The 27,047-nt window shown below is 44.0% G+C and overlaps 3 protein-coding genes across 12 annotated transcripts; 1 reads left to right on the top strand and 2 right to left on the bottom strand.

The window, feature by feature from the left end:
- The first annotated feature begins 68 nt into the window (after positions 1 to 68).
- Positions 69 to 16,561, top strand: LOC143216859 (coronin-2B). 7 transcript variants are annotated; one of them, XM_076440366.1, is made up of 10 exons: positions 69 to 390; positions 2,284 to 2,631; positions 9,689 to 9,886; positions 10,094 to 10,210; positions 10,555 to 10,869; positions 10,944 to 11,168; positions 11,993 to 12,202; positions 12,305 to 12,422; positions 12,490 to 12,716; positions 12,876 to 16,561. In XM_076440366.1, the coding sequence occupies exons 2-10, from the start codon at positions 2,488 to 2,490 to the stop codon at positions 13,071 to 13,073; spliced, it is 1,752 nt and encodes a 583-aa protein (XP_076296481.1). In that variant the 5' UTR covers positions 69 to 390; positions 2,284 to 2,487; the 3' UTR covers positions 13,074 to 16,561. The 7 variants fall into 7 exon arrangements, with proteins under 7 accessions (XP_076296481.1, XP_076296482.1, XP_076296479.1 ...); XM_076440367.1 differs by lacking the exon at positions 69 to 390 and adding an exon at positions 395 to 464; XM_076440369.1 differs by lacking the exon at positions 69 to 390 and adding an exon at positions 6,718 to 6,924 and having other exon boundaries at positions 2,490 to 2,631.
- Positions 16,562 to 17,012: 451 nt separating this feature from the next.
- Bou (glycosylphosphatidylinositol anchored membrane protein boudin) lies at positions 17,013 to 20,304 on the bottom strand. Of its 2 annotated transcripts, XM_076440438.1 has the most exons (4): positions 20,056 to 20,304; positions 19,365 to 19,520; positions 18,615 to 18,761; positions 17,013 to 18,306 (listed from the first exon to the last, which is right to left on the bottom strand). In XM_076440438.1, exons 1-4 carry the CDS (start codon positions 20,120 to 20,122, stop codon positions 18,095 to 18,097), a joined length of 582 nt encoding a protein of 193 aa, XP_076296553.1. In that variant the 5' UTR covers positions 20,123 to 20,304; the 3' UTR covers positions 17,013 to 18,094. The 2 variants fall into 2 exon arrangements, with proteins under 2 accessions (XP_076296553.1, XP_076296552.1); XM_076440437.1 differs by lacking the exon at positions 18,615 to 18,761 and having other exon boundaries at positions 20,056 to 20,291.
- Positions 20,305 to 20,435: 131 nt separating this feature from the next.
- Positions 20,436 to 26,977, bottom strand: LOC143216850 (cytosolic carboxypeptidase-like protein 5). Of its 3 annotated transcripts, none has more exons than XM_076440349.1 (11): positions 26,170 to 26,977; positions 25,936 to 26,088; positions 25,503 to 25,795; positions 25,092 to 25,430; positions 24,744 to 25,015; positions 24,529 to 24,667; positions 24,308 to 24,410; positions 23,927 to 24,227; positions 23,644 to 23,851; positions 23,387 to 23,548; positions 20,436 to 21,605 (listed from the first exon to the last, which is right to left on the bottom strand). In XM_076440349.1, exons 2-11 carry the CDS (start codon positions 26,051 to 26,053, stop codon positions 20,868 to 20,870), a joined length of 2,673 nt encoding a protein of 890 aa, XP_076296464.1. In that variant the 5' UTR covers positions 26,054 to 26,088; positions 26,170 to 26,977; the 3' UTR covers positions 20,436 to 20,867. The 3 variants fall into 3 exon arrangements, with proteins under 3 accessions (XP_076296464.1, XP_076296463.1, XP_076296465.1); XM_076440348.1 differs by having other exon boundaries at positions 25,936 to 26,078; positions 26,170 to 26,976; XM_076440350.1 differs by having other exon boundaries at positions 24,308 to 24,353; positions 25,936 to 26,078; positions 26,170 to 26,976.
- Positions 26,978 to 27,047: the final 70 nt, after the last annotated feature.

Genomic DNA, 27,047 nt, shown 5'->3' with positions numbered 1-27,047 from the left:
ACGTGTTGCAAAGCAGCAGTAGGTAGATTCCCGAGTATTTTTCAATCATCTCGAGAAGAGCCGTTTCGTTTCCCCAAAAGGAACTTTAATCAACGGGTACTTCGATCAGCGGTTCTATTTACGAGAACATTTCGCTTATTCGTTCCGAGGTTCAACGTTCGATTAAATTATTCCTTTCCTACGATCGGATGGGAATGATTTAACGCTGCGAATCGGACCGTTTTTTTTTCCGCGAACAATTTTCCATCGAATTCGTTCGTCAAATACTTTTTCTCGGTCCAGTGAGCATCGTTCGCGTACCGTTTCTCGAGCAGACCGCCTCCCATCACGGCGTGTCAACGCCTCGTCTGCAAATCGATATGTAAATCGGTGTTGCACGGACGAAATACGGTGAGTGTCGACTAGACAGTGTTCCCGTCGGATTCAAAACGATCGAGTAGTTATGACAGGATCACGTCGCTCTTGTACGTTGATCTCGAACCTTTTTCGCCGTTTTCGCGAAGCTTCCTGCGGAACCGGGAATACATCCTTCGGAAATTCGCTGGTCGACGATCGTGCCGCGCGTTATTACACGGTGCGGGTACACCAGGGTGTACACACAATATACAGGGTGTTCGGAATTATCTATAGAAACAGTCAACACAGTCTTTTCATTCTATTCAACCAAACCTTTGCGACCTTACGTACCATCGGCCATTGAACGCGCGTAGCGCAGCACTCATTGATCCGCAAGGACTACAACGCTGTTTGTAAACATTATTGTTTGCATACAAACGAGGTCGACGCTACCCAACTCTTCCGCTAGGCGTTACGTAAAAATGAAGAAAAACAAACCGCTAGAAGAGTGATTTGTAGTACAGCCGGCTTGAGTAACAATTAAGGCTTAGTCCTATCTAGGAAAAAGGATAGCCCATCGGTGGGTATTCAAAAAATCTTTCAAGTCGACGATTTGCAATGAGCAATTTCCTCAAATATAACCAGACGAGTACTGTAGGTTTGACTAGAATCTGCATTGAAATACATCCCTTTCGAACACGTTCAATCTGGCAAGGGGACTGCACAGCATCGGAGATCGCGAAACAAAACTCTTGGCTGATTTTCCTCAAAAAATGAAGGCTGTTAGTGCTGTTCTGGTACTCACTGCTTTACTTTAAAGTACATTCGATGATACATGAAATACAATATCATATAAACGACCACCACGATTGCGTTTGGAGTAAATACGACAAACCCAATTTGAAATTTGAGAAATGACCTCCAAGATTTTGCGACTTGACGCCGTTAGACTTTTTCTCTTGTGGGGCCATGTTAAGTCTCGTGTTTATTCCAATAAACCACAAACCGTTAATGATCTTGAAGCAAACATAATTCGTGTTACTGGTGGGATACGACCCGATTTATGTGCCAGAATAATCGAAAATTGGGTTTGTCGTATTTACTCCACCAAACGCAATCGTGGTGATCATTTATACGATATTGTATTTCATGTATAATTTCATCGAATGTACTTTAAAATAAAGCAGTGAGTACCTGATTATCTTCCGTATTATTTCAATTCAAAGTTCTACCGCTGTTGTCGAGGTTAAAGACCCTTTAGAATATTTAAATACCGTGCGGTCTGCCCGAGCCGACCCCGCTGACAATGAGTGAGAGACGGTACAGCGCGAGGCAGGTAGGATTTCGCGTCGCAAAGTTTTGGAGCACCCTGTATGGTGTATGCGCGGTGGTCATCCCCCTTCTGGCAATCGGGGAGGAGGACGAGCGATGCGGGACGCACAGCTGGAGAACGAAAATGTCGCGCTTTCTGCTCACGGCGAGCGAGGGAATCGGCTGTTGTTGCTCGGCGGCTGGGTGCCGGCGTAGTGCGCTAGCGTCGCGGTTGAACGCGGGCGTCGAGCGGGTTCGCGGGTATCAGGGGGGCACGAGGCGCTTTGGCTTGGTTTTGCGTGGAACGGAAGCGCGGGATTGCTCGTTCGATTCGATTCGAGGCGATGCTACGTTGGAACGACGTTACACACCAGAATATCGCCACACTAGCTCTCGGGGCGACGACGTGCTCTTCGTGTGTTTACGTGTTGCGCGCACGTCGGTCAATCGATACGCGGCGCCGCGCCGCGCCACGCCGCGCCGTGTACATGTGCCGGGTTTAGTGAGTGGATTACGAAATCGGACGAGTGGACAGCGGTGTCGCACGTGGCCCTTTTGTCCACGATTTTCGAGACCGCAAGAAATTCCTCTCTCTCTCGCTCTATCTATCACTCTCTCTGTCTCTCTGACAAACAGGTACCGCGACGTTCAACGATTGCCGGCTCTAAACTGAACTGCTATTCGGTTTTTAACGACTGAAACACGAACGTCGAGTATCTACACAGCACACAACAGGCTCTTTCTTGCTCTCTCTCTCTCTCGTTCTCTCTGGGCCGAGCTGGTGACGTGGGTCGAACCCGCGCGTGCACATTATTCGTCGAAGTACCAAAGAGATATCCTATGGGATATAATATCGCAAACTGGGAAATGATACGCTCGAGGGAGGAATTTGCGGAGAAACTGGGCCTGGACGCCGCGGATGACACTCACTCCCTGTTGAACAATATGGTAGACGTCAGAGCGTGCTACAAGCCCAGCGGAAAAGTAAGATTTCATCTTCTGATTCTTGTGCACCTGCCTGGTTATTCGAGTGATCGCTTCTTCCCGTTTATTTAGCCAGTTTGTTTTTTCGTTCCTTGGTTTGATATGAACACTTGACTCGCTTGTTGTGTTTTCATGATCGATATGCTTCGATGATGCCCCGAAGAGGGGATGATGTTTCCTGTACCCCTTTCGTAGTCTCTTTCCCACTGTATTATTTTTTTCCTCGCTCGGAGAATGCATTGTTGTTGTGTGTGCACTTATTATCGATCCGATCGATTGCGTGTGCCGGTCGCCCGTCACCGTCCTAGTGCGACCTGGCTGCTTTTGTTTTCGAATCAGGCTGTATTTAGAGCGCTGCCGGTTTGCGAGCGTGTTCGGCTTGATTTAAGGAAATTGGTATTGATTGACGACCGCAATCACGATGGGGGAGGGGAGCCAGTCCCACTTTTTCTTTTTATCCGTTTCTCCAAGGAAGTATTCGTTAAAGTTTCTAATCACCGATTAATCGGGGGACCGGGAAGTCCTTGCGGAGCCGAGCACCGGTGCTTCGAGAGCCCACTCACGGAATTCCCCATCCCCCTCGTTTGGAATGCGCGGTCATGGAAATTTCAATACACTCGAGATGCAAATTAAATTCTTTCAAAGCGAGGCTCGAACGGAGAGTGGATTCACTAATTTAAATAGTTAAATGTAGAAAAGTACTAAAATTAAGTCGAACTAACGCCAGATAGAAATGGTCCGATGGTTAAGACTTGTTTCTAGGATTGCAAACGTGCAGGATGCATCTTCTCATTTCTCAATAATGCAAAGATGGGGTTATTCAGTAGTCGAAAGCGAGAAAAGTCCCATTATTAAGGTTTACGAGACGTAATTTGCATTATTCGGCAGCATGCAGCTGTGGCAGCTTCATGAAAATAACTACATGCGCAGCTTCATGATTTATTAATGCAAATTACGTCTCGTTAAAGGTGAAAATAGGACTTTTGAGGGCGATCGAGAAATGAGAAGTCTACCCTCCTAAGAGAAACGGTATAATTGTTTACTGGGCTCTGACTTCCCCTGTCGCGGAGACGATGATCGACGACCGCGTGCGTGGATCATTTCGCGGAGAGAGAAAGAGACGGTTTGCGCGCGAATTGCGCGTCATCCGACAAGACGGGCGGGCGGACGAGCGCGCGCGTTTCTATAAAAGCGTCACGCTCGCGTATTAAACACGCAGCGAGGAGCGTGCACCACGTGACACGCGGCTGGCGGTGATGCAGGCTCGTCTACATAGAGCGGTGTAGCGGCTAACTGGCAGTGCTTGCTCGACGACTTTCGCGATATAACGCGCGCGTGTCCGAAACTTGCCGATCGTAAAGAGCGCGCGCGGTTGTTGCTTCTCGCCTGGCCCTTCTCGCCGTCTGAATGAATCGGCCAGCGTCGTGGCGTGCTTGGTCTCGTCTCGTCGCGTGACCACGTTTCCCTTCGCGTTCGAGCTGAATCGCCGCGCGGCGCTGAATAGCAAGCAAGCCAGCCGCGCACAGTGCGCTCCGTTGTTGCTCGGCTCTCTCTCGCGTTCTCGGCTTTATCTCGCAAGTACGTATACACACGTTTCGCTCGGGGAACGTTATTGTGCGCCAAGGGGAACCCGTCTCGCGCTTCCCACGGAAGTCGCTCGAGACTCCTCGAACACGCGTCTGGTTCCGCCTTCGAGACCAACGGACGTGGAAGACGTTCCACGGCGCCGTTCGCCGTCCCATGGATAAACAGGTACACTTTGTTTTCGTACGCGTATACAGTGTGTCGGAGAAGTTCGCCCGTTTCGAACCCGCCGGGCCATAACGAACACCCGATTAATAAGGCTTAACGAGGCTAATCGTGCGCGAACAAACCAAGACCTTTTCCGGCCACTGTATACTCGCTCCGACCGCAGTTTCTTTGCTAAATTAACCCTTCGACTGCTGTGACGCGTACTCTTTCTATTGTATACACTCGACACACGCGAAAATCGTCAATATTTGAGACGGGCACATACCATAATTCCGTTCGTATAGGTTACGCCGACTAAACCCACACCGCGCGAAAAAGTATTCCCCCCTCAGTGATCGCAACTGCCTAGAGTAATTCCACAGTTGAAGGGTTAACGCAAGTATGCGAGCGACGACAGGGCTTGAAACTACGGCGTTACCGGAAACTGTTTAAGACGAAATAGCTGTTACGAAGAGTCGACAAAGCAACGGTTATGGAACCGGTATGGGGTCTGAAATAGTAGCTGTAACCATAACAAATGGTGGGAATGTTCGGTTCTTCGGATCCGTCCGAAAAACCACGGTCGATGTTTATAATAGTTCTCAAGCCCTGGCGTTGGAGATTATCAACGGTTAAGTCGCTCGACGAAAACAGGGCGGGCCGGCTTAACGCGAAGTCGCTAGATAACGAGGGGGGCGATTCACCGAAAGCTAATATCGATTCCGTTTATCGGATAGTGATCTTGATCGCGCACAATGCTGGGAACACACCTTGCTTCTCATGCGCGTACGTGCTAAAATACAAAGCAGCGTTAGCTAAAGTTGCAGAACACGAGAACAGTTGAATTGAATTGTTAGTCGAGTATAGAAACATAGTGACTGGTTCACGATCGCTGGTTCCTGTGAACGGAACACCGAGACGGTCTCGCGGAGAATACCTGAGCTCATCGTTCCCCTCTTCCTGGACCGCGGACGACATTGATTCCCAGGAGTGACGTAAGCGCACGTGTAACTCGGCGTAGAAAGAAAATATAAGGATTGCATACTTGTGCGACCGAAGAATTTCTGGACACGTGGGTGGAGTATCTTTCCCCCCAGCCGAGCCACGATGGTTCATCCTACGATGAGACACAGCTGCTAGGAACGATACGGCTGTGACGGTTAAGCTGATCCTAAACAAACCGCGACGCTTGATTCGCGTCGCTAAACACCGAGCAGGACGCGTTACCTTTTCGTTGATCCAAGCAGTTGTGGGTAGAATCTGGAAAAACTGACAGGACTTTTACCTTCTCGTTGATCCAAACTCCCCTCGCTCTAACTCACCTGAAGGCAGTTGTGTAGCAAGATCGTGGGTAGAGTCTGATAGACCTAACAGGACCTTTAGCTTCTCGTTGATCCAAACTCCCCTCGCTCTAACTCACTTGAAGGCAGTTGTGTAGCAAGATCGTGGGTAGAGTCTGGTAGACCTAACAGGACACGTTACCTTTTCGTTGATCCAAACTTCCTTCGCTCTAACTCACTTGTAGGCAGTTGTTTAGCAAGATCGTGGGTAGAATCTTCTCTTAGGGACTTCTTGAGGGGGGTTCTTGGGTCTCAGCCGAATAGAATTCGCCTGGTGAGAGAATCAGATTCATTAGTATATAGTATTCACTACTGTTTGTTCATAGACTATTTTATGTGTTTATGGCAAAAATGAGTAGGAGTAATTTCAGTAAAGACATTTAAGGGAGTAGTCTCGTTTCCAGGATTGCAAGTGATAAAAGATCAATCTAGGCCGTAGTCGCCCTCGAAAGTCCTATTTTTGAGGGAGACAGCGGTCTAAATTGATCTTTCCTCTAGCACTTTTTGAAAAAACCCATCTTTGTATTATCGAGAAATGAGTACCTCTTAGGCAGTTCGCAATTCAGGTACACACTTTTTATTTTCGATAACGATCCGTTGCGATGGGACAGTGCCACTTCAGGCAGCCCTAGCTCTCCCGGTGGCCCCGTTGGACTTGCTACTCTGCTGAGAAAGTAGGCATTGAAAAGTCGTCCGAAAAGTGCGGTTCGGGGCAGCTCTAGTTCTCGTGACTCGAACGGATTAGCTACAGACGTTGTTCGAAAGCAAGAAAACGGTAGCGGTAACGAAATTGCAAGTCGTCGTCACGCATCGGAACGATGTTCGCGGCCAATCGAGGCTTCCCGTGGGTCAATCAAAGATCGCGAAAGCAGGGAAAGGGAAGAGGAGCAAGCCGATAGGTAGCCGGTGCTCGCGGATCGATGCACTTGTAATTCGTCCTCGATCCGACGAGCGGTCGGTACCTTAATCGTCTCGCTCAACACCTCGTGTTCCCTTCTGTTTTTATTTCTTCCAGTAAAGAAGGAAGCGAAACCGAGCTAGACTCAAATTCTCCTATCGTTCGCATGCATGGGTCCTGGCTTGTACGAATTGCGACCCGCACAATCGCACACGCATACACACCATCACGTACCTGTTCTGCACTGGCGACCAACGTATCACAACGCACGTGTACCCGGCCGGCCGAGTCCGATCGGTATCAGACATGACCAACGATAAACAGGTGAGTGGTTTCGGTGTACAGCTGACTTTTGGACCAGTCGAACGAGTGTTCTCGACAGTTCGTTGCACATATCTTTCCAGCTACTGGTATTTCCAGATAGCCGGAGACCTTTCCCGCGGAATTTGCATCGGCGCTTTCCGCTATCAAAACTCACTATTTCCTTCACTCTTACTATCGTACACCTTTCTCGTGTCCAACGCCGTTTGGAAAACACGACGGTTTCACTTCTTAATTAACATACAAACTGCGAATCTTTATGCAAAATGAAAACGTTTTGCATTGATTGTGAGAAGGGGAATTATATCAAAATTGATTTTATCCCTCGACGACTTTGTTACATGAAAAGCAACGTTACAATATTCTTGAATTTTTCAAATGTTCCACTATTTTATATTTCGTCAACCAATTTCTTCATAAATGCATAAAGATCCACAGTAATTACAACCTCAACAATCGTAAATTAACAAAATATATTAGAAAGATGACAGAAATAAATGTATATCTAGATGTTTCGCCATTTCTACATAATATATGGTTGCATTAACAAATTCCTTCAACCATTTCCTACGAAATGAGTCTTTATAACTTCAACTTATTTCAAATGATCAGTGCTGGTAAATGCAGTGATAAAAATATTGGAACGCGTCCCGTAAACCTAATGTTAAGTATATCCGCGCCGGCATCCTGCACAAGTGCATTGACTCGGGTCACTCCTTGCAAGGAGCAAATTGCCTGTAACAGGCTTATTATAGATCACCGCACCGGCAGAGCCTGACGAATCATTGGAGTCAAGTTTCCAAATGATACGATCGAGTAGCATGTTATCGTACGAAAGCCGCAATTGTTAACGTTGATGGCGGGTCGTTGGAATTCCACCTGTCGAGGATACTCGCTCGATCGATTCAATAGAAAATTGATACGATTCCGTCTGTCCGAGTGAGACGAGGACGCTTTACTATCGCTTCGAGGGAACACCGTCGAAGAACAGCGGCAAGAAGTTCGACCTGAATGATTAATTCGCGCGCACGAAGCACGTTGTGTTTTATTCTTTGGCTTGATGCATCTTGATTGATATTTGCAACTGCATGATTACGATAAATAGCCGTTTATTCTACGACAGAAAAACCTACTGCCCGGGTAGTCCGGAGGACTGCGTCGCGACAACTAACGAGGCAGGATGGTACTTCTGCAAACGAGTCGCTCCGATAACAACGCGAACTTTAAAACAGCGTTTCGAGAGACCGTTAAACCGAAAGTTCCATGCCACACACAGACACATACAGAGAGAGAGAGATATCCGTGACCCTAATTGCAGTTCGCGTGGCACGCGATGATTATTACCCTCGGGTTACCCGTGGAACGCGATCGATTCGTATTGTCTGATCGGCTGCGAACGCGATCCTCGAAGAACGACGAGAATGTTGCACAAACAGAAACCGCGATCTGTAATTCCGATTCCTCTCGCGGAATCGACAGAATCCTCCTCGCGAGAGTCGCTTGAGCGTCGTAACAGATCCGAAGAAATCGGGATCACCGAATCTGGGCCTCGGCTTATCGGATCGGTGTTACACGGACGTACATATGTAAGCGCTGGAACCGATCTGATCCGGCACGGATTCGCGATCCCACGATAGATCCCGCTTTCGATTTTGTTCTACTCGATAATTGTCCGGGGTACGATCGCGCGCGATTATGTGTTACGTTTCGAAATTACAAGCGGCCGGGCAGCTCGACGATCACGCTCGTTTTTGATCGCGATCAACGCCGCGCGCCGGCGAGGTCGTGCACGCCAGACGGCTACACTTTTCGCGAGAAAAAGTCGCATAATTTGATCTGTCTCGCCGCGCTACGCTGCGCTCGAACCCTCGCCTCGCCTCGGCTTCTCCATGCATCACGCGCGACCAACTCCAAAGATTTCACATCGAGACGCGATTACCGCTCGTTTTCCGCGCGCGCGTTCCCTGCCAACGGCCTCGCAGAACACCTGGCAGAACGTAGAGCAGAACACGTTGACCAGGATTCTCGTAGTTGAGCGCGAACGATGGCGAATCGGTAATAACGTTGATAAACGACCAGCCGGGATCGAGTGATCGCGCGCTTTCGGCACCTCCGCGCCGGAGAACTTTCTTCTTCACGGTTTCTGAGCCCCGGTGAGAGTCCCAGCAACGCATAAATAGTTCACGCTCGCGTGATGTTGGCCCGCCGCGATATATATATTTGCTCGATATCTGGCCGATTTTGTCAAACTTATCGAGTGGAAAAACTCGTTGTTACCTGCGAAACGGGAAATCAATTTGAATACAAGCGAAATGGTCTGGTGAACATGCTTTTAGTCAGCTAGATCGGGCAAATGCCGTTAGTTACGAACCCAACGAATCGGCTAATTAGTACGGCCGATACATTATTGCCTGGAGCAGTGGCTTTCAAACTGTCCAGCGAGCTAACGTCGAATACCCTTGAAACTGGATTCCGTTAGTTTCCCTGCACAGGTGTAAGGGCTTCGCTGGTCGCATCTCTGTACCAATTTCTCAAATGTCAAACGAAAGTACGTCGATTTAATCGTTCTACGAAGCGAAGATAGTGAGTTCGACTTACCTCGTTAGTTGTCGCTAGACGGGGACCGTGCGGGATCAACTATCGAGACGGGAGGTTGTTCCGGGGATGGGAACAACGTGTTGAGACTGAAAAAGACCGGAAGGGAGTTCGATGAGGATCGAAGAGACATAAGGGGAAAAAAGAAAATAGTGTTTGCATATTTTTCTAGTCCTGGTTCCGCGGGGTCCGCAGCAGCAAGTTCCGGCACGTGTACGGCGTGCCGGCGAAGCGGGAGAAATGCTACGACAACGTGAAGATCACGAAGAACGCCCACGACTCGCAGTTCTGCGCGGTGAATCCGAAGTTCCTCGCCGTGGTGACCGAAGTCGCGGGCGGAGGAGCGTTCTTGGTGCTGCCGTTGGATCGTGTGAGTTATCTAGCCGGATCGATCCGATACACCGCGAACACGCGTGTACAATGTCGAACCTCTTATCGGCGTCGCGAAGTTTATCGCGCAGCTCAGAGTATCGAGTGCATCGACGCAAATAACTCGTTATCGTCGACGCCGCTAAAACCTCTACGGCTTTTCTGCGACTGTTACCAGTCGTTTCTCTAGCATGCGTTCATCTTTCAGACCGGGAGGCTGGACTTCAATGCCAGCAGGGTCACCGGACACACAGGGCCAGTCCTCGACATCAAGTGGAACCCGTTCAACGATAACATCATCGCTTCCTGCTCCGATGACTGCACCGTACGAGACGACCTTTCGACGGCCGTTCCAAACAGTTGGATCTGGTCACACGGTTTCCGACGATTCGGTGGTGATCGAGTGCTCAATGTTGTACAGTAAGAGCTCGCTCGCTGCATTTCTTTGTATTGTTATATCTGTGGTTGCAAGGAAGAACGCCACGTGTCACAATTTCAAAAAATTTGAGCTTCGATTCAATAGTAGAAAACTCGAGCGAGTACCTGCTGTACTAAGATTGCAGGATTCGAGTAGAAACCCTGGAAACCAGCGTCCAACTGTGAACGAGAATCGTCTGTCCTTTTCTGATCGATTCCAGAATCGTTCCCGACGGATTCTGCTGGTTCTAGATCAAACTCTGGCACATACCCGACGGAGGTCTGTCCCGGAACTTGACGGATTGGTTGGTGGAGCTCCAAGGACACAAACGCCGGGTGGCTTACATAGAATGGCACCCGGTCGCCGAGAACGTGCTGTTCAGCGCCGGCTTCGACCACCTGGTGATCGTCTGGGATATAAACCGGGGTGAGGCGGTTAGCGTGATCGACAGGCACCCCGACGTCATCTACAGTATATCTTTGAACCGCGACGGAAGCTTGCTGGCGACAACGTGCAAAGATAAGAAGCTGAGGGTGTTCGAGCCGAGATCCGGCATCGTAGTCTCGGTACGTGTCTACTATCGCGACGTTACAGATCATGGGGGAAGTTTGATCGAACCGATTGGTTACTGCTCGGATAGGAAGGAGTCTGTCACGCTGGGACCAAAGCTAGCAAGGTGGTGTTTCTCGGTGGTTCGGGACGGCTTCTGACTACCGGCTTCAGCAGACATTCGGATAGACAGTATGCCATTTGGAGCCAGCACGATCTGACTGTCCCGTTGGTCTGCGAGACCATCGATTCATCCAGCGGAGTCGTCTTCCCGTACTACGACCACGATACTAACATGGTGTACCTGGCGGGGAAGGTCGGTGTAGCCTAGTTACGAGTCTTACCGTATTCCCAAGTGAACGAAATTTTAGAGAAATCCTTGTGTTATCACCTGTTTGCATACATCAGACGAATCAATGTATCTACGGGTACTTCCATGCCAAATCGATCACTTTTTGCAGGCACCATCGTCGATGTTGTTCTAAATGCAATATGTTGTAGTCCATGCGAAATTAGGAGGGGTTTAGGTCATCATTTTGCTGGTTTCGAAATTTTTTAGAAATGGCAGGCCTTCAAAGTTTTCAATTTTTACCCATTTCGGCGAAAACGGGCCTCGCTTACGAATTTTTATCTCGGGAACTGTTTGTCCGATTGAGCTACATTTGTTTTCGTTAATTCGGAAAGGATTGGGCTATTACAAAATAATTTTTTCAACCTCGAAAATCAATTTTATAATGTCGAAAAATTTAAACAAATTCTTCTTTTACGTTTTTTTCGATGAGGGGACGGAGCGATTTAAATTTTACGACATTATAAAGTTGATTGTCGGGGTTGAAAAAATTATTTTTGTAATAGCCCAATCCTTTCTGAGTAAAACAAAAAAAGTGTAGCTGAATCGGACAAATAATTCCTGAGATAAAAATTCGTAAGTGAGGCACGTTTTCGCCGAACTGGGCAAAAATTGAAAACTTTCTAAGCCTGCCGTTTCTAGAAAAACTCGAAACCGGCAAAATGATGACTTAAACCCCCCCTAATTCCACATGGACTACAACATATTTCATTTAGAGCAAAATCGACGATGGTGCCTGCAAAAAGTGATCGAATTGGCATGGAATGACCCCTAACGTCTCTCTGCTCCAGGGTGACGGGAACATCAGGTACTACGAGGTGGTGAACGAAGCTCCCTGGATGCATTTCCTCAGCCAGTTCATCTCCGGCAACCCTCAGAGGGGGCTGGGCGTGATGCCGAAGAGAGGGATAAGCACCTCGATCTGCGAGGTGTTCAGGTTCTACAAGCTGCACGCGACCCGCGGCCTGTGCGAGCCGATCTCGATGATAGTCCCGCGCAAGGTGAGAGAGACATACACTCCCCGTTGATACTTCTATCGATTAGCGATTCAATTCGACCGGCCGCTCAACTGATCGACTTTCACTTTCACTCGACGCCGGCAGAGCGACCAATTCCAAGAGGACCTGTACCCGGACACCGTGGGCACCTGTCCCGCTCTGTCGGCCAGGGACTGGATCAGCGGCATGAACAACCCGCCGATTCTGATCTCTCTGAAAACCGGTACGCTGAATTTTTCTGTTTGGCAATTTTTAACATGTCAACTTAATCGGTGGAACACGTTGAACAGGTGGTAGCATCACCACGCACAAGCCGCGGGTTTACAAGCCGCCTCAACTGCCGGCTACCACGGACCTGAACAACAAGAAGAAATTCGCTTTCCTATCGACCGAGACGGTGCCGGACTACAGGCCGATAGAGTTCCACGAGATCTCCGAGAAGAGCCAGAAGACCTCCAGCAACCAGAGCACCAAGTTCCAGCAGCTGCAGCAGAAGTTTGGCAACGCGGTGCTCCAGGTACTAGATCGTTATCCCCAGTTGAAGCTTAGGGTGCGAATACGCTAGCGAGCAACATGCGGAAGCGTGTATATTTGTCGCAAGTTACTTGCCAGCGCGTGTTCGCAGCTGAAAAGCTTAGAATTTGAGTATCTCTCTGACTGGGACATCGTTTCGCAGAAGAACAACATTATTACTCCTCCTCCGCCGGACAACAAGGTCCTGGAGACCGTGGACATCCCGAACAACGAGGCCGAGCTGAGACTGGCGTTCGCTCGTCAGACTGACGAGCTGAGACTGGTGCGACGACAGCTCGCCAACAGCCAGCTGCGAGTCAAGGAGCTGGAAGAGCAAATACGCAAGCTTCAGCGCCAGTAAACCTCCCCCGCAAGTCCCCTAGCCGTGTGCCCGCTCTCTGAACCCTCTCACTTTCACTTTTGAAAGTAGACTTCCGTAGGATCGACTCTCCGGAGTAGAACCCATTGGTCGAGCGGACACTCGTGTGCCTAAAGGATCCCGTGGACCAACACCAGTCGGAGAAAATAAGTATTAACCCCTACGCACCGGGATTCTCTTCGCGTCTACAACGATCGGAACTTCTTTGTCGTTCAGAATGTCCTAGAAGATAACGAGAATCTGTATACTCATCGCATTCCTATATTTTCACGGATGGTTAAATGCCGAGAACAGAGAAAGTTTAACAAAAATCAATGACCTACGTATGTACTCAGTAGATTCTTGAAGGGGTTAAGCGTCTGCTTTCGCACGCAGTCTGGCGATCTATGGTCTTTGGGATCCTTTGATCCTCGCTTCGAAAATATCTCCCCTAGAAGCTTTGTTGCTAGTTGCACGAGAGACACGGTACTTATGAGCGATACCGGGCTTTCACGGAGGGACTATGGCGCATGAGAGACTCCTTGGCAGAGAGAAGAACGTGCTTTGGCTCTCTGAACATCGTCGCTTGCGCACCCGTTCGCATAACTTCGGTAGAACGAGTAGACCCGGCGTGACGAAGCCTGTTAGCCGTACAAATTCATTCGTGGCTGCTCCTCCGCGAATTCGATGATGTCTAGAATCATTTCTGCTTGCGAACGTATCATTTTCTTAGTCTCGAGAACACGTTTTTCAATTGAAACACGTACAAAGATAATGTCTCGTGTGAATGCCCTATGTGTGCTTCACACGAATGAATTGGTACAACTAATGGACATTTCTGCGAACCCGCGTTGCTCGAGTTTAGACAGTTTTCCGGTGACTTTCTCGTCTTCAGCCTCTCTTTCCTATCTCCGTACGGTCTTGCTACCACTTTTCACGAGCGTAGCGATCGAACAACAATAATTTAGTCAATTTCCGTCTCTGAACACGTTCGAGATGCTGGAACACAGATGAGCTGAGTATGTGATTCAACGCTATTGCCTTCAGACGAGCTGTACAGGACGTACGAGCTTTTTGTCTCTGTGTGTTAGCTTGATACTTCTCTGTTAATCTGTCTCGTAGACATCCTATTGTACACACACGCCTCTACTCGTTCCTCGACGTGTAGATACAGTTAGTTACCATTTTCCTTGTTCCGCCAGACCTTCGAACGCTCTCCCGCCTCGTTTCTTGTATGCGCGTTTACCGATACGCTGCGTAGCGTGTTAAGGTGCACGGAAGAGAATGATCAATCTGATATATGGACGCAATACCTCGGGGAAGTATTAGTTGTTCAGTACACGGAGAATTGTACCTGTCTTGTGCGTATGCACGTTTATCGTACACAGGTCTGACCTGTGCCGTTGCAGTTTGGGAGAACGCAACTGCAAGCTGTAGATGCGACCAGGATGCAGGTGAAAATTGTAATCTTGGTCTAACGAGTGCCTGGAACAAAAGGGAAGCGTCATCAAAACTGATTCGCTCGATTGGATCGCGATAAGGGAGACGATACTTACAGTGACGAAAATGAAACCTTTTGACCAGTCCCATTGATGCATCCAACCAGGCACTGCTGCACAACTTGCGACTGCGTTCTCCGTGGCACTGCACAGCATTCCCTTACGTAGAGCGATAGTTAAATACGCAGAACGTCTAGAAATCGCGGGAAGGATTATTTAGACAAAAGAAAACGCAATAAACATCACTCGGGAAGAAATGTGAAAGCACAAGATACATGGACTTAATGATAACGATCAGTAGATTGCGGATCTTTAAGCGAGATAAAAATATTTTTCAACGATTTTAAGCAGCAGAAGTTTTATAAAAATTCACTTCATCCCTTGATGGATTTTTTACATTGAGAACATCGTAACGATATTCCTGGATTTTTCTAATCTTTCACTGTTTTATATTTCACCCAGTCCAATTTCTTTGCGAACGCATAAAAATCCGCAGTCTAACGATCAGCAACGTACAATGTAAGATGCCCACGCATACTTATCTGCAACCTCTCGATGCAATAACTCTCGACGCATTTATGCAATATGTATATGTAATATTAATTGATTCTTCTAACGGTCGCTTTAAGTTTGCTTGGTCGTGAACGATCGACCAGGATTTTATTTATTACACATTGCGAACTGCGGTCGTCTTGTGGACCAACACCGAAGTTGTACCGCACATTAGTATCGCCAATGGCTGTACATTAATTTATATGTTAGTTGATTTAATACTAGTTCTTTCTTACTCGCGCGAGAGATAGAGAATTTCGTTTGTGCCGATGTTCGAGCGTGTTTATCACTGCCACGCGCACTGCCATGATATCCAAGTGGCAATAACGATTAGTCCTTTTCTTGTTAGGGAACGCATGGCAGTGACGGTATTTATTGTGTACGCTATAATTCATTTCGTACGGTGGCGTAGAGAGTGCAATACGTGCACACGTGGAAACCGTATGCACTGTGATCGATGACAAAGTAACGAGATATTATTTGCCTCGTTTTGCCAGCTGAAAGACAATTGGTTTTTTCGTTCGAAAAACTGAGAAACATTTTTTCGTCTCTATCGTTCAAACATGCTCGAGGAAGACCCGTGAATTTTTATGTTAACAAACTCGTTCAACGCTAAAAGTAGTTAGAAAGCATGACGAAAAATCGAGACTCGTCTCTTTAACATTCATAACACGGAATCTTGTATATGTACATAAAAGTTCACGAATCTTCGTTAAAAGTGCTTCACCGCGAAGCAACGCCGATAACGTGTGTGTGTCAAATTAAACTTTGTCTAGGACCAACAAACGGAAGATTGTTAGTCACAAGAAAATTCTATTACCGCTTGATAGTGATCAAATTAAATAATGGTTTATACACTGTTTATATATATATATATATATACATATATATGTATTTTTCATACGACATATATAATTGTAATTTCAACCGATAAATATATATATATAAAATTTGAGCAGAATTCCTCACCAATTAGTAGGATGTATATGCGTGCTTCGAGGTAGTCGTTCTCGGATAGAAAGAAGAGAAAAGAATGGAACGATACGTTCACCTAATTTGTCAATGTGTACTCGTTGTAACGCGAACTTCGAATATATAAGTACGAGTACTCCGATTTTCAAAGAGTACAAGTACTCGACTGTATTGAGTACTCGTACTCGGGTATCCGAAACTTGAGTATCCAAATTTGCGAGAACGAGAACTGCGTGGGTACTCGGGTATCCGAACGAGAACGGAGTGGGTACTTGAATACCCGACCGAGAACTGAGTGGGTACCCGAGTACTCGGATCTGAATCGGGTATTCGAGTACTGGAGTTTGAGTACCGTACAGCCAAACAATAGTAAAAACCCAGAATTCTAATACCGCTTGCGTCACGATGGAAATGTGCTTCAGAAGTTCGAATTTCACCCTTGTGTAGTCGACCGGGTACTCATTTACTGTATTTCTTTGAACAATTTTTTAGTGTTCTTCTAAAAAAATATTAGAAAATTTCTCAGAAAAATTTTTAATAGAAAGATTTTAAATAGAAAGGTTTTAAATAATCTGTACATTTTGGTCGACTGCATAAGGGTTAAAGGCGAACATCGATTCCATCATGGCCGCCGTCGCTTCAGCGAAACGAACATATATTTATTTTGTTCTGTCAACACATGTGTGTACGTCTTGTCAAAGAGTGCTAGCCCTATATACCATGTTCGTTGTATAATATATGTATGATATATATAATACACACCAAAGAACGTCGTCGTGCGAGTACCTTGCGAATTCGTCGTGAAAAGGAAAATTTGTTACTAGCAGTTGATCGACTATCGTATTATATTTATATGCAGAGAAACGAAACCGGCGAGTAAGACTAACGGGGATCTTGTTCGTGAATAAAGAACAATGCATTCATTCAGATTTATCGTTATTTTATGGTCCACACGATATACATAAGGTACACTTGAATTCTTGTTTCAAGTTTCAATCAACACGCACACCACTCGCATCTCTCTGTGCTTAAATCTGTGTATAATAATCTGTCTAGCGTGTACGGTGATGCGCGTACTTTGTACAAAATTATACAAAAATGAACGATATAAATCTCTGGTCGTTTACATATACATAATATATAATATTAAAGGTAGGAATGAAATAAAAGTAAAAAATAGATCTATAAAAGTTTTCAAAAATTAACAGCTCTACATGACACGTAACCAGAGGGGAAGTTAGAGTGTTCGTGCCCAGGGTTTTTTCTGCCACCACTTTTGTCAGTATAGACAGGGATAGAGCATAACCATATTTTTTTATCATAATTTAAGGAATGCTTAGTAATGGAACAGAACCTATACCCATATTTAGCATGTTAAAAGTGGGTATGCTCTGGGTCCATTCCGATTCACGCATGATGCGCATACACTGTATAGTGTAGTATAGGAGTCTCTATGCATACACTATACAGTGTATGCGCATCATGCGTGAATCGGAATGCACCCTCTGTCTCTATGTATACTAACAAAAATGGCGGCAGAAAAACCCCGGACATAAGCATTCCAATTTCCTCTCTGACGTAACTTATGGTAATTCGGCCTAAAGAACACGCGCGCGCGCGTTTTAACCTATACATTAATTAAGCACTGTTCATTTGCTAAAACTTAACGTTTAAGTTCTCTTACGCGACAATATATCCCATCGTTTCTTTTGAAAATATAATTTCTAAAGCTTTTCTTAAAGTAAGGCACAATGGCGACAGGTTCTCGTGTTATAGAGACTATTCGTTTTTAGTATTGCTACGACATGGACGGATTCGAATTCGATTAAAAATGAATTTCAAGCTAACCTTCAGTCAACAGGGTGACGATAGTTTCTTCGAATTATGTCGAGGATGGAATCGTGATACGAAAATGTCACGTCGAATGACTGAACGTTACCATCGAAATTTCGCGGGAATGTTCAATTGGTCCCATAAACATTTTTTTTTCAGCGCAAGTGTCTACCTCTGGAAGAACAGCCTGGAAGCTACTATCAGTCCGATCGGTAACACCCACGCTGCAGTTGGTCTCAATGTGGTCGCCGGGTTGCACCCGTCTCCGGTGCAGGTGAAAATGCAGGTGCGATACGTCAACTTGTCCCCTTCTCGGTTCACATAATCGCAATAGTTGCCCAGATCCTTGGCCGAACAGAATCGCTTCGTGCCTATCCCACCTATTGCAACGTACATACACACAAATAAGAAAACTATTTTCTAGCAATTGTAATTTGTTCATCGTCCGAACACAAGCAATGTGTACGTAAATTAGCGACAGTTAATAGAAGGGTGTGCGAGATGAAAATAACATGCAATGATCTTCGTGCTTTCTACAATGGCCGTGGAATGTGAAACGATAGATTTCATTCTGACAGAATCGATCGCCAAATAAAGTTGTTCAATTTTCTCCGTTTCGAATCGACATGCGGGCTAAAATAAAGAAAGAAGCGGACACCAAGAAGTTCGAAAACCACACGATAAAAACCTCCGTATCGTCCGATCGACTTGATGCAATATCTAGCACCGTAAACGTGACTGCAGTTCGCTGGTTGCAAACTGCTAGAAACCAATTTGTCGTCTCCACAGATCAATTCCTCCGCTGGCGAGCATTGATAGCAATCCAGACTTGTCGCTTAATTGATTCGGAAAGAAAGTTACGGCAGATTAGTACAAATTGAACAGGAACAACGAAGAGGAGTCAATGGATCGGTGCCTGTCGCACCGTTCAGCCGATTGGTAAAGAAGATCGAAACATTTATTGTTAGCAGAAATGATAACACCACTTTTGTCAGTATATGCCAAACATATTTCCTATTTAGCATGGAACAGAACTCATTTCAACATGCTAAATATCGGTATGGCCACAGACGAGATATAAGCACAGACGAGATATCTCGTCTGTGATATAAGCTAAGATATACATATATTATATCTCGTCTGTGGTGTGGATTCTGTTTTATGTTAAACCTGCAATTAGTTCCCAGTTTTCCCGCCAAAACCACCATTGCGAAATATAAATGTAGCTCGCTACGCAGGCATGATTCAATGTGTGTTGAACATGTAGTAATTAAATTAAATTGAGATAATCTATCGCGAGCATGCTTCGGCGAAAGTATGAATCAGAGCTGTTGTACAATCTATTTAGCGTTAGTCGTCGATATATGGCCAGTATATTTAGTGTCAGGTTCCCCCATGCGCGTGACAAGTAATCTGATCTGCCGATGTATTATTTTACCCTCAAATCGGCCAGTGTGTTTGACACAGTACTGCGCCCCGAAAACACCATCGCATGGCTGTGGTTCGATATCGATGTCGCTCGAAAGAAATTCGTTGCATTGGAACGGGTGCGTGTTGTTGGTACTGATGCATTGATAACATCGTAGACTGTCGCCTGAACGAAAACAACGCGTGAAAACATAGGGGACCTCGCATTTTCCCCCGATTATCGTGTCTCAGCTATTTACAATCTTCCTCCGATGACATTTGTCACTGCGAGATTGCCATAGGCTAAAGGTCAAACCGGCGTTTTTTTATTATCATGATAATAAATATCATGCGTGCACGTGTCAAAACAGGCGCGATATCGTCTGTGAATAATTTCAAATGAGAAAATGATTCATCACCCTAGAGAACGACTGTTGTCGCTGTTTCTTATCTAAACGAATCGATCGTGCTAACGCGTCCTCAAACATTTGAATTTTTAAATTTCCCGCAAACACGATATTTCCGTTTACACATATAAACGTTGAAATATTAAGAGACTGTTTTCACCGGATGTTCGTTCTTGCTGCAACGATATAAAGATTGACGCAATCGAAATTTGGTACGCGTCCGAATACAGAATGAAATAACAGAATTACAAATGCCCCGCCCAAGGGACGCCACGATGTTCGTCTGTCGTTTAAAGTTACGTGCGTTAACCTTACCAGTTTGGACGAGCAGCAAGAAAGCCGCGAAAACGAAGAGGCTCGTGATGTTGCGTTTAGCGGCCATTTGAAATTCCTGCTCGCCGTGGACCACCGATGAAATTTTATCACGGACGGGACACGTTTGTATACAAGTTCTATACACCGAGATCACAACACAGCGCGACGTTAACCTAGCCAAAAGTTACGACAGAAGCGAGAGTCACGGCGACGCGAATACGACTAACCGCGGGAGAAGGGATTCGGAATGCACGAGACGCGGTCGTGTTCCCCCGAGCGCGAACGGAAACGCACGAAGCGTTCAAAAGTGATCCACAATCGATGCGCGCCGATATAATTCAAATAACCACACGTTTCCCGCAGGTCTGTTGATATATATGTATATATTATCATTTATTCTCCTTCATTTTACTTACATAAACAATATAGCAGATCTGGAAAGTTTATACATAGGTTGTGTACATAACATGTATATAGTACGTATATATATTATACGCGTACACGAGAATACAATCGAGGGAAATAATTCGCTATTAAAAAGATCAATTCGATGCGTAACAGAAGATGTGACCAATCTTTTTCGAATGAATAAAACAAAAATATATAATATATATTTATATATATATCTCACTGTTTGAACGACGTTACTAGATTTCGCAATACTTTGTGTCAGGCATGCTAGTCCTATATGTATATTATTAATGGCAATTTTTCACGCATAGCGTAAATTATAAATCATTTCGCTTGATGCAATCATCTAAAATAAATCATCAGAATCGCGCTACGTATATGTGGTATGTATATGTATATATTTACGAGTTCACTTCGTTTAGAATTTTGTTTGGACACTCGTTGGTTATCAGGTTCTCTATCACTATGCTGCCTTTGCTTGTATCGTTCGATTTGGAAGACTTCAGTTTCTTTTGTTCTGCGATTCGACAGTATTTTTTAGTTGGTTTCGAAGTTTCCTTCGCGGTCTGTTTCTCCCGTAAACAGAACGATCTCGATGATTGTTTCATAGCTTCCGGTGCGCTGCTGGACGACTCGCCGACTTCCGGTCGGGCTTTGCACATTCTCGCCGAGACGACTTTCAATCTTTTCGCGCCGTGTTTGATCATCGCCGTCTCCTCGGAAGACAAAGTCATTTTCGACAGCTTGTTCGTCGCAGATAGCTTTTTGCTCGAGCACTCTCTTCCCAAGGTATCGTTCAACGGTCCGAAATTCGAATTCTTTAACCGACTCTCGGGACCCTTTAAAAATGGCTTCATCACGCTCTCGGATCGAATCGCAGGAATTTTCGAGTTGTTCTCGACGCTGTTCACGCACTGATTTTTCAACGGTCTACGAGCTACGGTTTGCCGGCATTTCTTGTTGCTTTTAATTCGTTTCACCGCACTGTAAAAAGACGTGGTGCGCCGAATGATACTCGGCTTTTTCGCTAGGTTCGGTTCGCTCTTCATGGAACTCTTTGTCTCTACCGAAGAATCGTTAGCCTGACACTCGATTCCCTTTAAATTGCAAGAATCTTGGGATATAATACCGTTATCATCCTGCGAATAAAACTCGGTTTTAGGAATTTTTATTAACAGTAACAATATATAGTCGTCGAGAACGAAAACAGAATCAATACAATGCAATGAATTCTGCGGAATTTCGTGTGTATTCATCAGCGACTGGCCAGAGCCAGATCTTTGTGAGAGAGAGATTGAGTTTAACTCCAATGTAATTTTCCCTGTACAACGCTATTTGAAAAAATATGTTTAATATTGTTAGAAACATAGAAATTACACTTAATACAACAGTGGGACCAAGGATCAATGGGGGAGTAAAATAAAAATAAGGGAAATAAATGATCGCTAAAAATACTGTACATTTATTAAAACAACGGGACGTGTATGTGTGCACTCATACAAGTGTATGTTATATAACAGGATACATTGCAAAGATTCTATACATGAATTTGTACATAATATGGTTTTTCTTTTTCTTTCAATTAATAACATTTACATATACATGTATATAATGAACAACATGATAATACTCTATTACTCTGTGGCTATATGACTCTCCAAGGATTATTTATGCATTTATTACTCTTATTCTAATCATGATTCTATGTAATGGTGGAACACACATTCGTACTTTGTATGCAATAGACACATATGATATTTCTCTTAAACAGTCAGTAGATATATCTTTATATATATATATTATGCATATAAAACATTCCGTTTCGTTATTTTGTATGAAAGATCTAGGAAATATCCACAATTATTGTCATTCGTTTGATTAATGACAAATTAAAAAGAAAATTCAATAAAACTCTGATTTGGAAATCTGCACATCATTTGTGAAAACACTCCATCACCCAGAGACTTACGGTTCAATCGTCTAAACCGCTATTTTTTGCCTTTCGCTAAAGAAATAGACATCATTAATCACACACGTGTGTATTTCTCATTGTCACTCGCAATCGTGAAATAATTTGTGCATTGGACACTAATTTAAGTGCACTTATCGTCAATGGAATTATAGTGCATCACAAAATCCATCAATAAAAATGAAAAAAAGTGTACACTTCTCATTAAAATTATAAGCATTAGCACAGAGTATTCGATACTCGATTAGTTCTAGTGCAAAAATATACAAAATTTCACAGTCTTCGTAATTACATAATAATATTGTAAGAGAAATTATGCAATAAAAAGAATTGCATATGCACGATATATTTTTGTTAATATATAATAAATATAGCTGAGCTCTCCCGTTTGTTTCTTTTGGTTTTTGTACACAATTTCTAAGTACGATTAAATTATTTAACAGCTCTACCAAAAAAAAACGAGTAGACAAACAGTTTTTTCACAAACCTTTATGTAAAAATATGTAAAATATTATTGTCATGCATACATGTATATTAGAGATGGAAGACCCATTAGCTCGACGTATTAAAAATTTTACAAGATCCACAATAGTTGTATATTTAAAAAGAATATTGTATACCTTAAAAGTTAAATCGGATTTAACAAGAAAGCTTTTTTCATTTACGAGATTGCAAGTGTTCTAAAATAATAATTATATATAATCTTTTAAATTTTAATGTAATGTTGTCGAAGTAAAATAATAGTATACAATTTGTATGTATACGAAATCTCTCTCCCACATGCTTTAATTAAAAATATAAAGGTGCGACTACTTAGGCACTAATGTGTCTTGATATATGTAATTAATGTACATAAGCATACCAATTTAGTGGTATTATAAGTTACGAGAGTACACACTGTCTGATGTCAACAGCTGAAATTTCACTCTCATTATTGACATTGAAATTTACCTTATGCAGAGACTTGCCGAATGGCGTCGAGATATTGTTCACGTACGCTAATTTTAAATAAGATTTTACGCCCCTTAAAGAACGATACTGACTATTTGGCAGTCGACTATTGGAATTATTACTTGTAAGGTCGAGAATCGAAGGACCTAATGCTGCTCCGACCTGCGAGCACAATTTGGTACATTATTTATAATTACTTTTCATTACTTCAAACGTGATCTGTTTTTTTTTTTTTTAAATAGAATAAAGTATTTCACCGCTTCGAAAACTCCTGGAGTGTATTTCGGTGGAACAAAAATGGGAGGCATAGTTTTATTGATTCCATCACGAATTCTTGTAGGTATCGTATTCACTAAACGACCAGAATTATAGTTGCACTCGAGAGTATAGCTACGTATGAGACCAGTTAATTTATATACAGCTACCCGTCCAGATCCTTCCCTCGACATTCCATCCCTTTTGTCTCTGTAGAAAGGAAACGTTATGGCTATTAGAAACAAATTGGAAATTCAAGTTGCGTAAGCTTCGAACAACACTTACATAATGTACATATTTCTCTCTGTAAAATTGCACGAGGTGAAGTGGAAGTTTGGATTGTTTATCGACATCAACTTTGGCAGAAGCATGCACGATATCGTGTCTTCTGCATTGTCGAAATAGTTGCCATACATAAATACTCCTTTCTTCGAAGCATGACCATGGAGATCAATGTATAAATATAATCCGGAATCCTCTTTTGGCAATTGTCCTACGCCAACCGCGGAATACGTTGTCTTATCTGATTTAACTTCTACAGAATTATCACTCTCCTCTGTACTATTGCACAGGCCTTCTCCCCCACCTTCACATAATTTTGCATATATAAGTAAAAGAATCTCAATCTCGGTACCAGGTTCAATAATACTATTTCAAAATTCATACCCTGGGGCATGTCATCCAAGCTGTGCGCTCTAGACAATGTGCGTTCCTGAAAAATGTCCGGTTTGTCTTTACGACGTTTTTCGTCTAATGTCATTAGTGTTACCTAGTATTAAGATTAATTGTTAGTGTAGATTATTCCCCACCATATTGGAAACATGTGCAAATTAGTATATGTTAGTAGAGTATAGCGATAGAGTACCCTATATTACAACTATAATTACCTGCTGGAGTAATCTAGTTGTTGTGTCACGTACTATGCTTGCGATTCCACAAGTGGAATCGATAATGTTCTCTCCATTTTCAAAACTTACGCTCGAGACGTCGTCCTCTTTTGGCAATTGGTACGTGTAATGGTAATATCTTAAACATTTTGTATTTTGCTTGAAATTTCTTGTAAAAACTAATTTTATGGAAAGCAGAGTGTTCCCTTTGTTACCTTATTAAATTTCTTGCAGCGAATATCGTCGGGTGTTCTTTCAGTGAAGGATTCAGATAAACCCTATTGAGATTAACTCCTCTGGTGTCCATTCGATAATGACCTGCAGCGACTCCATCAGGATTGAGCATCGGTATTAATTTGAACACATACAGGCGGCGGAGAGTGATTGCCAGTTGGTCATCGCGATTCAAAATAAAATTAAGAAACCCATTGAAAACGAAGCTAGACGGTGTTTCTCCTGGATGAACCCTCGCGCTGATAAAAATCACCTAGAAAATGCATCCTCGTTTAAACAAAACCGACCAATAATGAATCTTCTTTTGAATGGTTAAGAGAGCATTGTACCTTTTTGTTCCAAAATTTGAAGGGTCTCTCCTCATGTTTCTCGGGAAACATGTTAGTCAGTCTATCTTCTCTCTCTGTTGATATGTAATGGAACGAACTAATCGTAAGGACGTCTAGTCTCCTTCCTTCCAGAGATTTTATTGCACATTCCCTGTGATAATAAACGTCGTCCGCGCATGTTACAGTCCTCTTTGCTATTCTGGTATCGACCCTTCTTAAATAATTTTGAAGATCGGTGTAAGAGAAAGGATAAGTGAACGCCACGTATGTGATAGCTTTCGAGTTCTCAGGGGTACAATACAGAAAAGACAGCGTGAAATCACTGCCTTTTTGATCCACCTGTAATATTTGAAGTTTCTATGTTAACTCCACGCTGGGAAACAATGGGTGTTAAGTTATATGGTGATTTACACTGTAGGTGGGTCTTTCACGAATCCGTTCCCAATGCAGATGACCAGGTAGAACTTTAAAAACAGGACACATTCCTTGGCTGAACATTTTCACTTGCTTATTCAAGTTGATTATGTTGAATCTAACATACGCTCCTGGTGTGCAAGCTTTAAAGCCGAAATAGAACCATGTTCTATTGCTGTTTTGGAATTGTGTCCCGTGGCAATCGTGTTTCGTCCATATGTTAAATTCATAATCGACTGAATCGTCGGAGGTCGAACTTTTGCACGATTTATTCTCAACTTCGCTGCCATCTGGAACGATACATGGCAAATACTGTGACAGTTGTCATTCATAGCGTGTTGACATACATGTATATATCATAGATATACATATATACATCTGTGTATATGTATAATGAAAAATGTAGGTCAGGGGAAAAATATAAGATTACCCTTTTCAGATGGTTCTGGCACTTTGGCCAACTCGACTCTATCTAAATTCGCTGAATCGAAGTTATTGTAAAAGACAAAGCCTCCGCAAGTAACTGGGTCGGCGGCTGCATTTGCCATGATGTGTCAAAGGTTATAAGGTCGTCTGGAAAATACTGGTATGAAATGCGTTCACGCGTGACGATAGAACATGATACTTTTGAAAGTAGGAAAATTCGTATTGTTCGTATTCTCACTTTCTCCGATATCAAGCCCGATTTTCTCCGTTTGTAGCGTTACTCTCATATTAAAAGGGTCATGGTTTTGACAGTTATCTTGAAATCGAGATACGATCTCTAGTTAGCCAGCGGGTTCGCGTTCACGCTACGAAACGAACGAACGCACCAATAAACTAGAACGCACAAATAATACACGGTAAATTCAATCCCCCTAATATTTTCACTAGCACCATTGTTACCGCTAATGCAAACATGTTTGCGAGTTCATCGTAGCTATCGGACCGAACGACGATTATGACAGAACGACGACGACGACGACGAGTGTCACTATTTGTCAACTGTTTGTCAAACTTCCTCGACGTGTTTTAGTGGAAAATAGAATTTGTACAGTTTAAATCAGGGTTTCGTTACATGTTGATCGACGACCACCACGGAAACATTAGACCTTCCCGAAAGTGTTACATTTTCGTACGGGACTCGACGTCAACTATTTCGACGCGCGTTATGTAACTTATTCGTACAGTTATCTCTTTTTACATTTCTCGATATGTTATTTACACCTGAATCGCATGCAAAATTACCGGGTGTTTCTTTTTTTTTTGTTTTTCAAAGCAACACCGAACCTTTAACGTATATATAGGTATATATCGGAAAACAATTGTTTAATCTCACAACAGTCGGCTGCACTTTAATACAGTGTAATACTATTTGAAAGAAAACCGTGCCGTTCCGCCAATATATAGGCACGTTTACTATAAGGAATTATTAGCGCAGGCATAATTTGGCACAGTACACCGATTATTGCGTGCTCAACTGAGACCGTTGAAATTGGCGCGAACAGAAATGTCCAATCAAACGACGTCATCGATCACCCTTCCCCCGAACAAGTAAACTAC

The sequence above is a fragment of the Lasioglossum baleicum genome, chromosome 16 (assembly GCF_051020765.1).
Source record: "Lasioglossum baleicum chromosome 16, iyLasBale1, whole genome shotgun sequence".
NCBI lineage: Eukaryota > Metazoa > Arthropoda > Insecta > Hymenoptera > Halictidae > Lasioglossum > Lasioglossum baleicum.
The sequence above is the reverse complement of the archived record's forward strand: the minus strand, read 5'-3'. Positions and strand labels throughout refer to the sequence as shown.

Excerpts from the sequence above, each read along its gene's own strand:
- LOC143216850 (XM_076440349.1), bottom strand. The coding sequence starts at position 26,053 with ATGGCAAATGCAGCCGCCGACCCAGTTACTTGCGGAGGCTTTGTCTTT. Across the intron at positions 23,549-23,643 it reads CTCCAGGAGTTTTCGAAGCG|GTCGGAGCAGCATTAGGTCC; the intron begins GTGAAATACTTT and ends TTGTGCTCGCAG. Across the intron at positions 21,606-23,386 it reads TCGGCAAGTCTCTGCATAAG|GATGATAACGGTATTATATC; the intron begins GTAAATTTCAAT and ends TTTTATTCGCAG.
- LOC143216859 (XM_076440366.1), top strand. The coding sequence starts at position 2,488 with ATGGGATATAATATCGCAAACTGGGAAATGATACGCTCGAGGGAGGAA. Across the intron at positions 12,203-12,304 it reads CGATGATAGTCCCGCGCAAG|AGCGACCAATTCCAAGAGGA; the intron begins GTGAGAGAGACA and ends CGACGCCGGCAG. Across the intron at positions 12,423-12,489 it reads TCTGATCTCTCTGAAAACCG|GTGGTAGCATCACCACGCAC; the intron begins GTACGCTGAATT and ends CACGTTGAACAG.
- Bou (XM_076440438.1), bottom strand. The coding sequence starts at position 20,122 with ATGGCCGCTAAACGCAACATCACGAGCCTCTTCGTTTTCGCGGCTTTC. Across the intron at positions 18,762-19,364 it reads ACACACTGGCCGATTTGAGG|CGACAAGTCTGGATTGCTAT; the intron begins GTAAAATAATAC and ends GAATCAATTAAG. Across the intron at positions 18,307-18,614 it reads GTCGATCGGACGATACGGAG|GTGGGATAGGCACGAAGCGA; the intron begins GTTTTTATCGTG and ends ACGTTGCAATAG.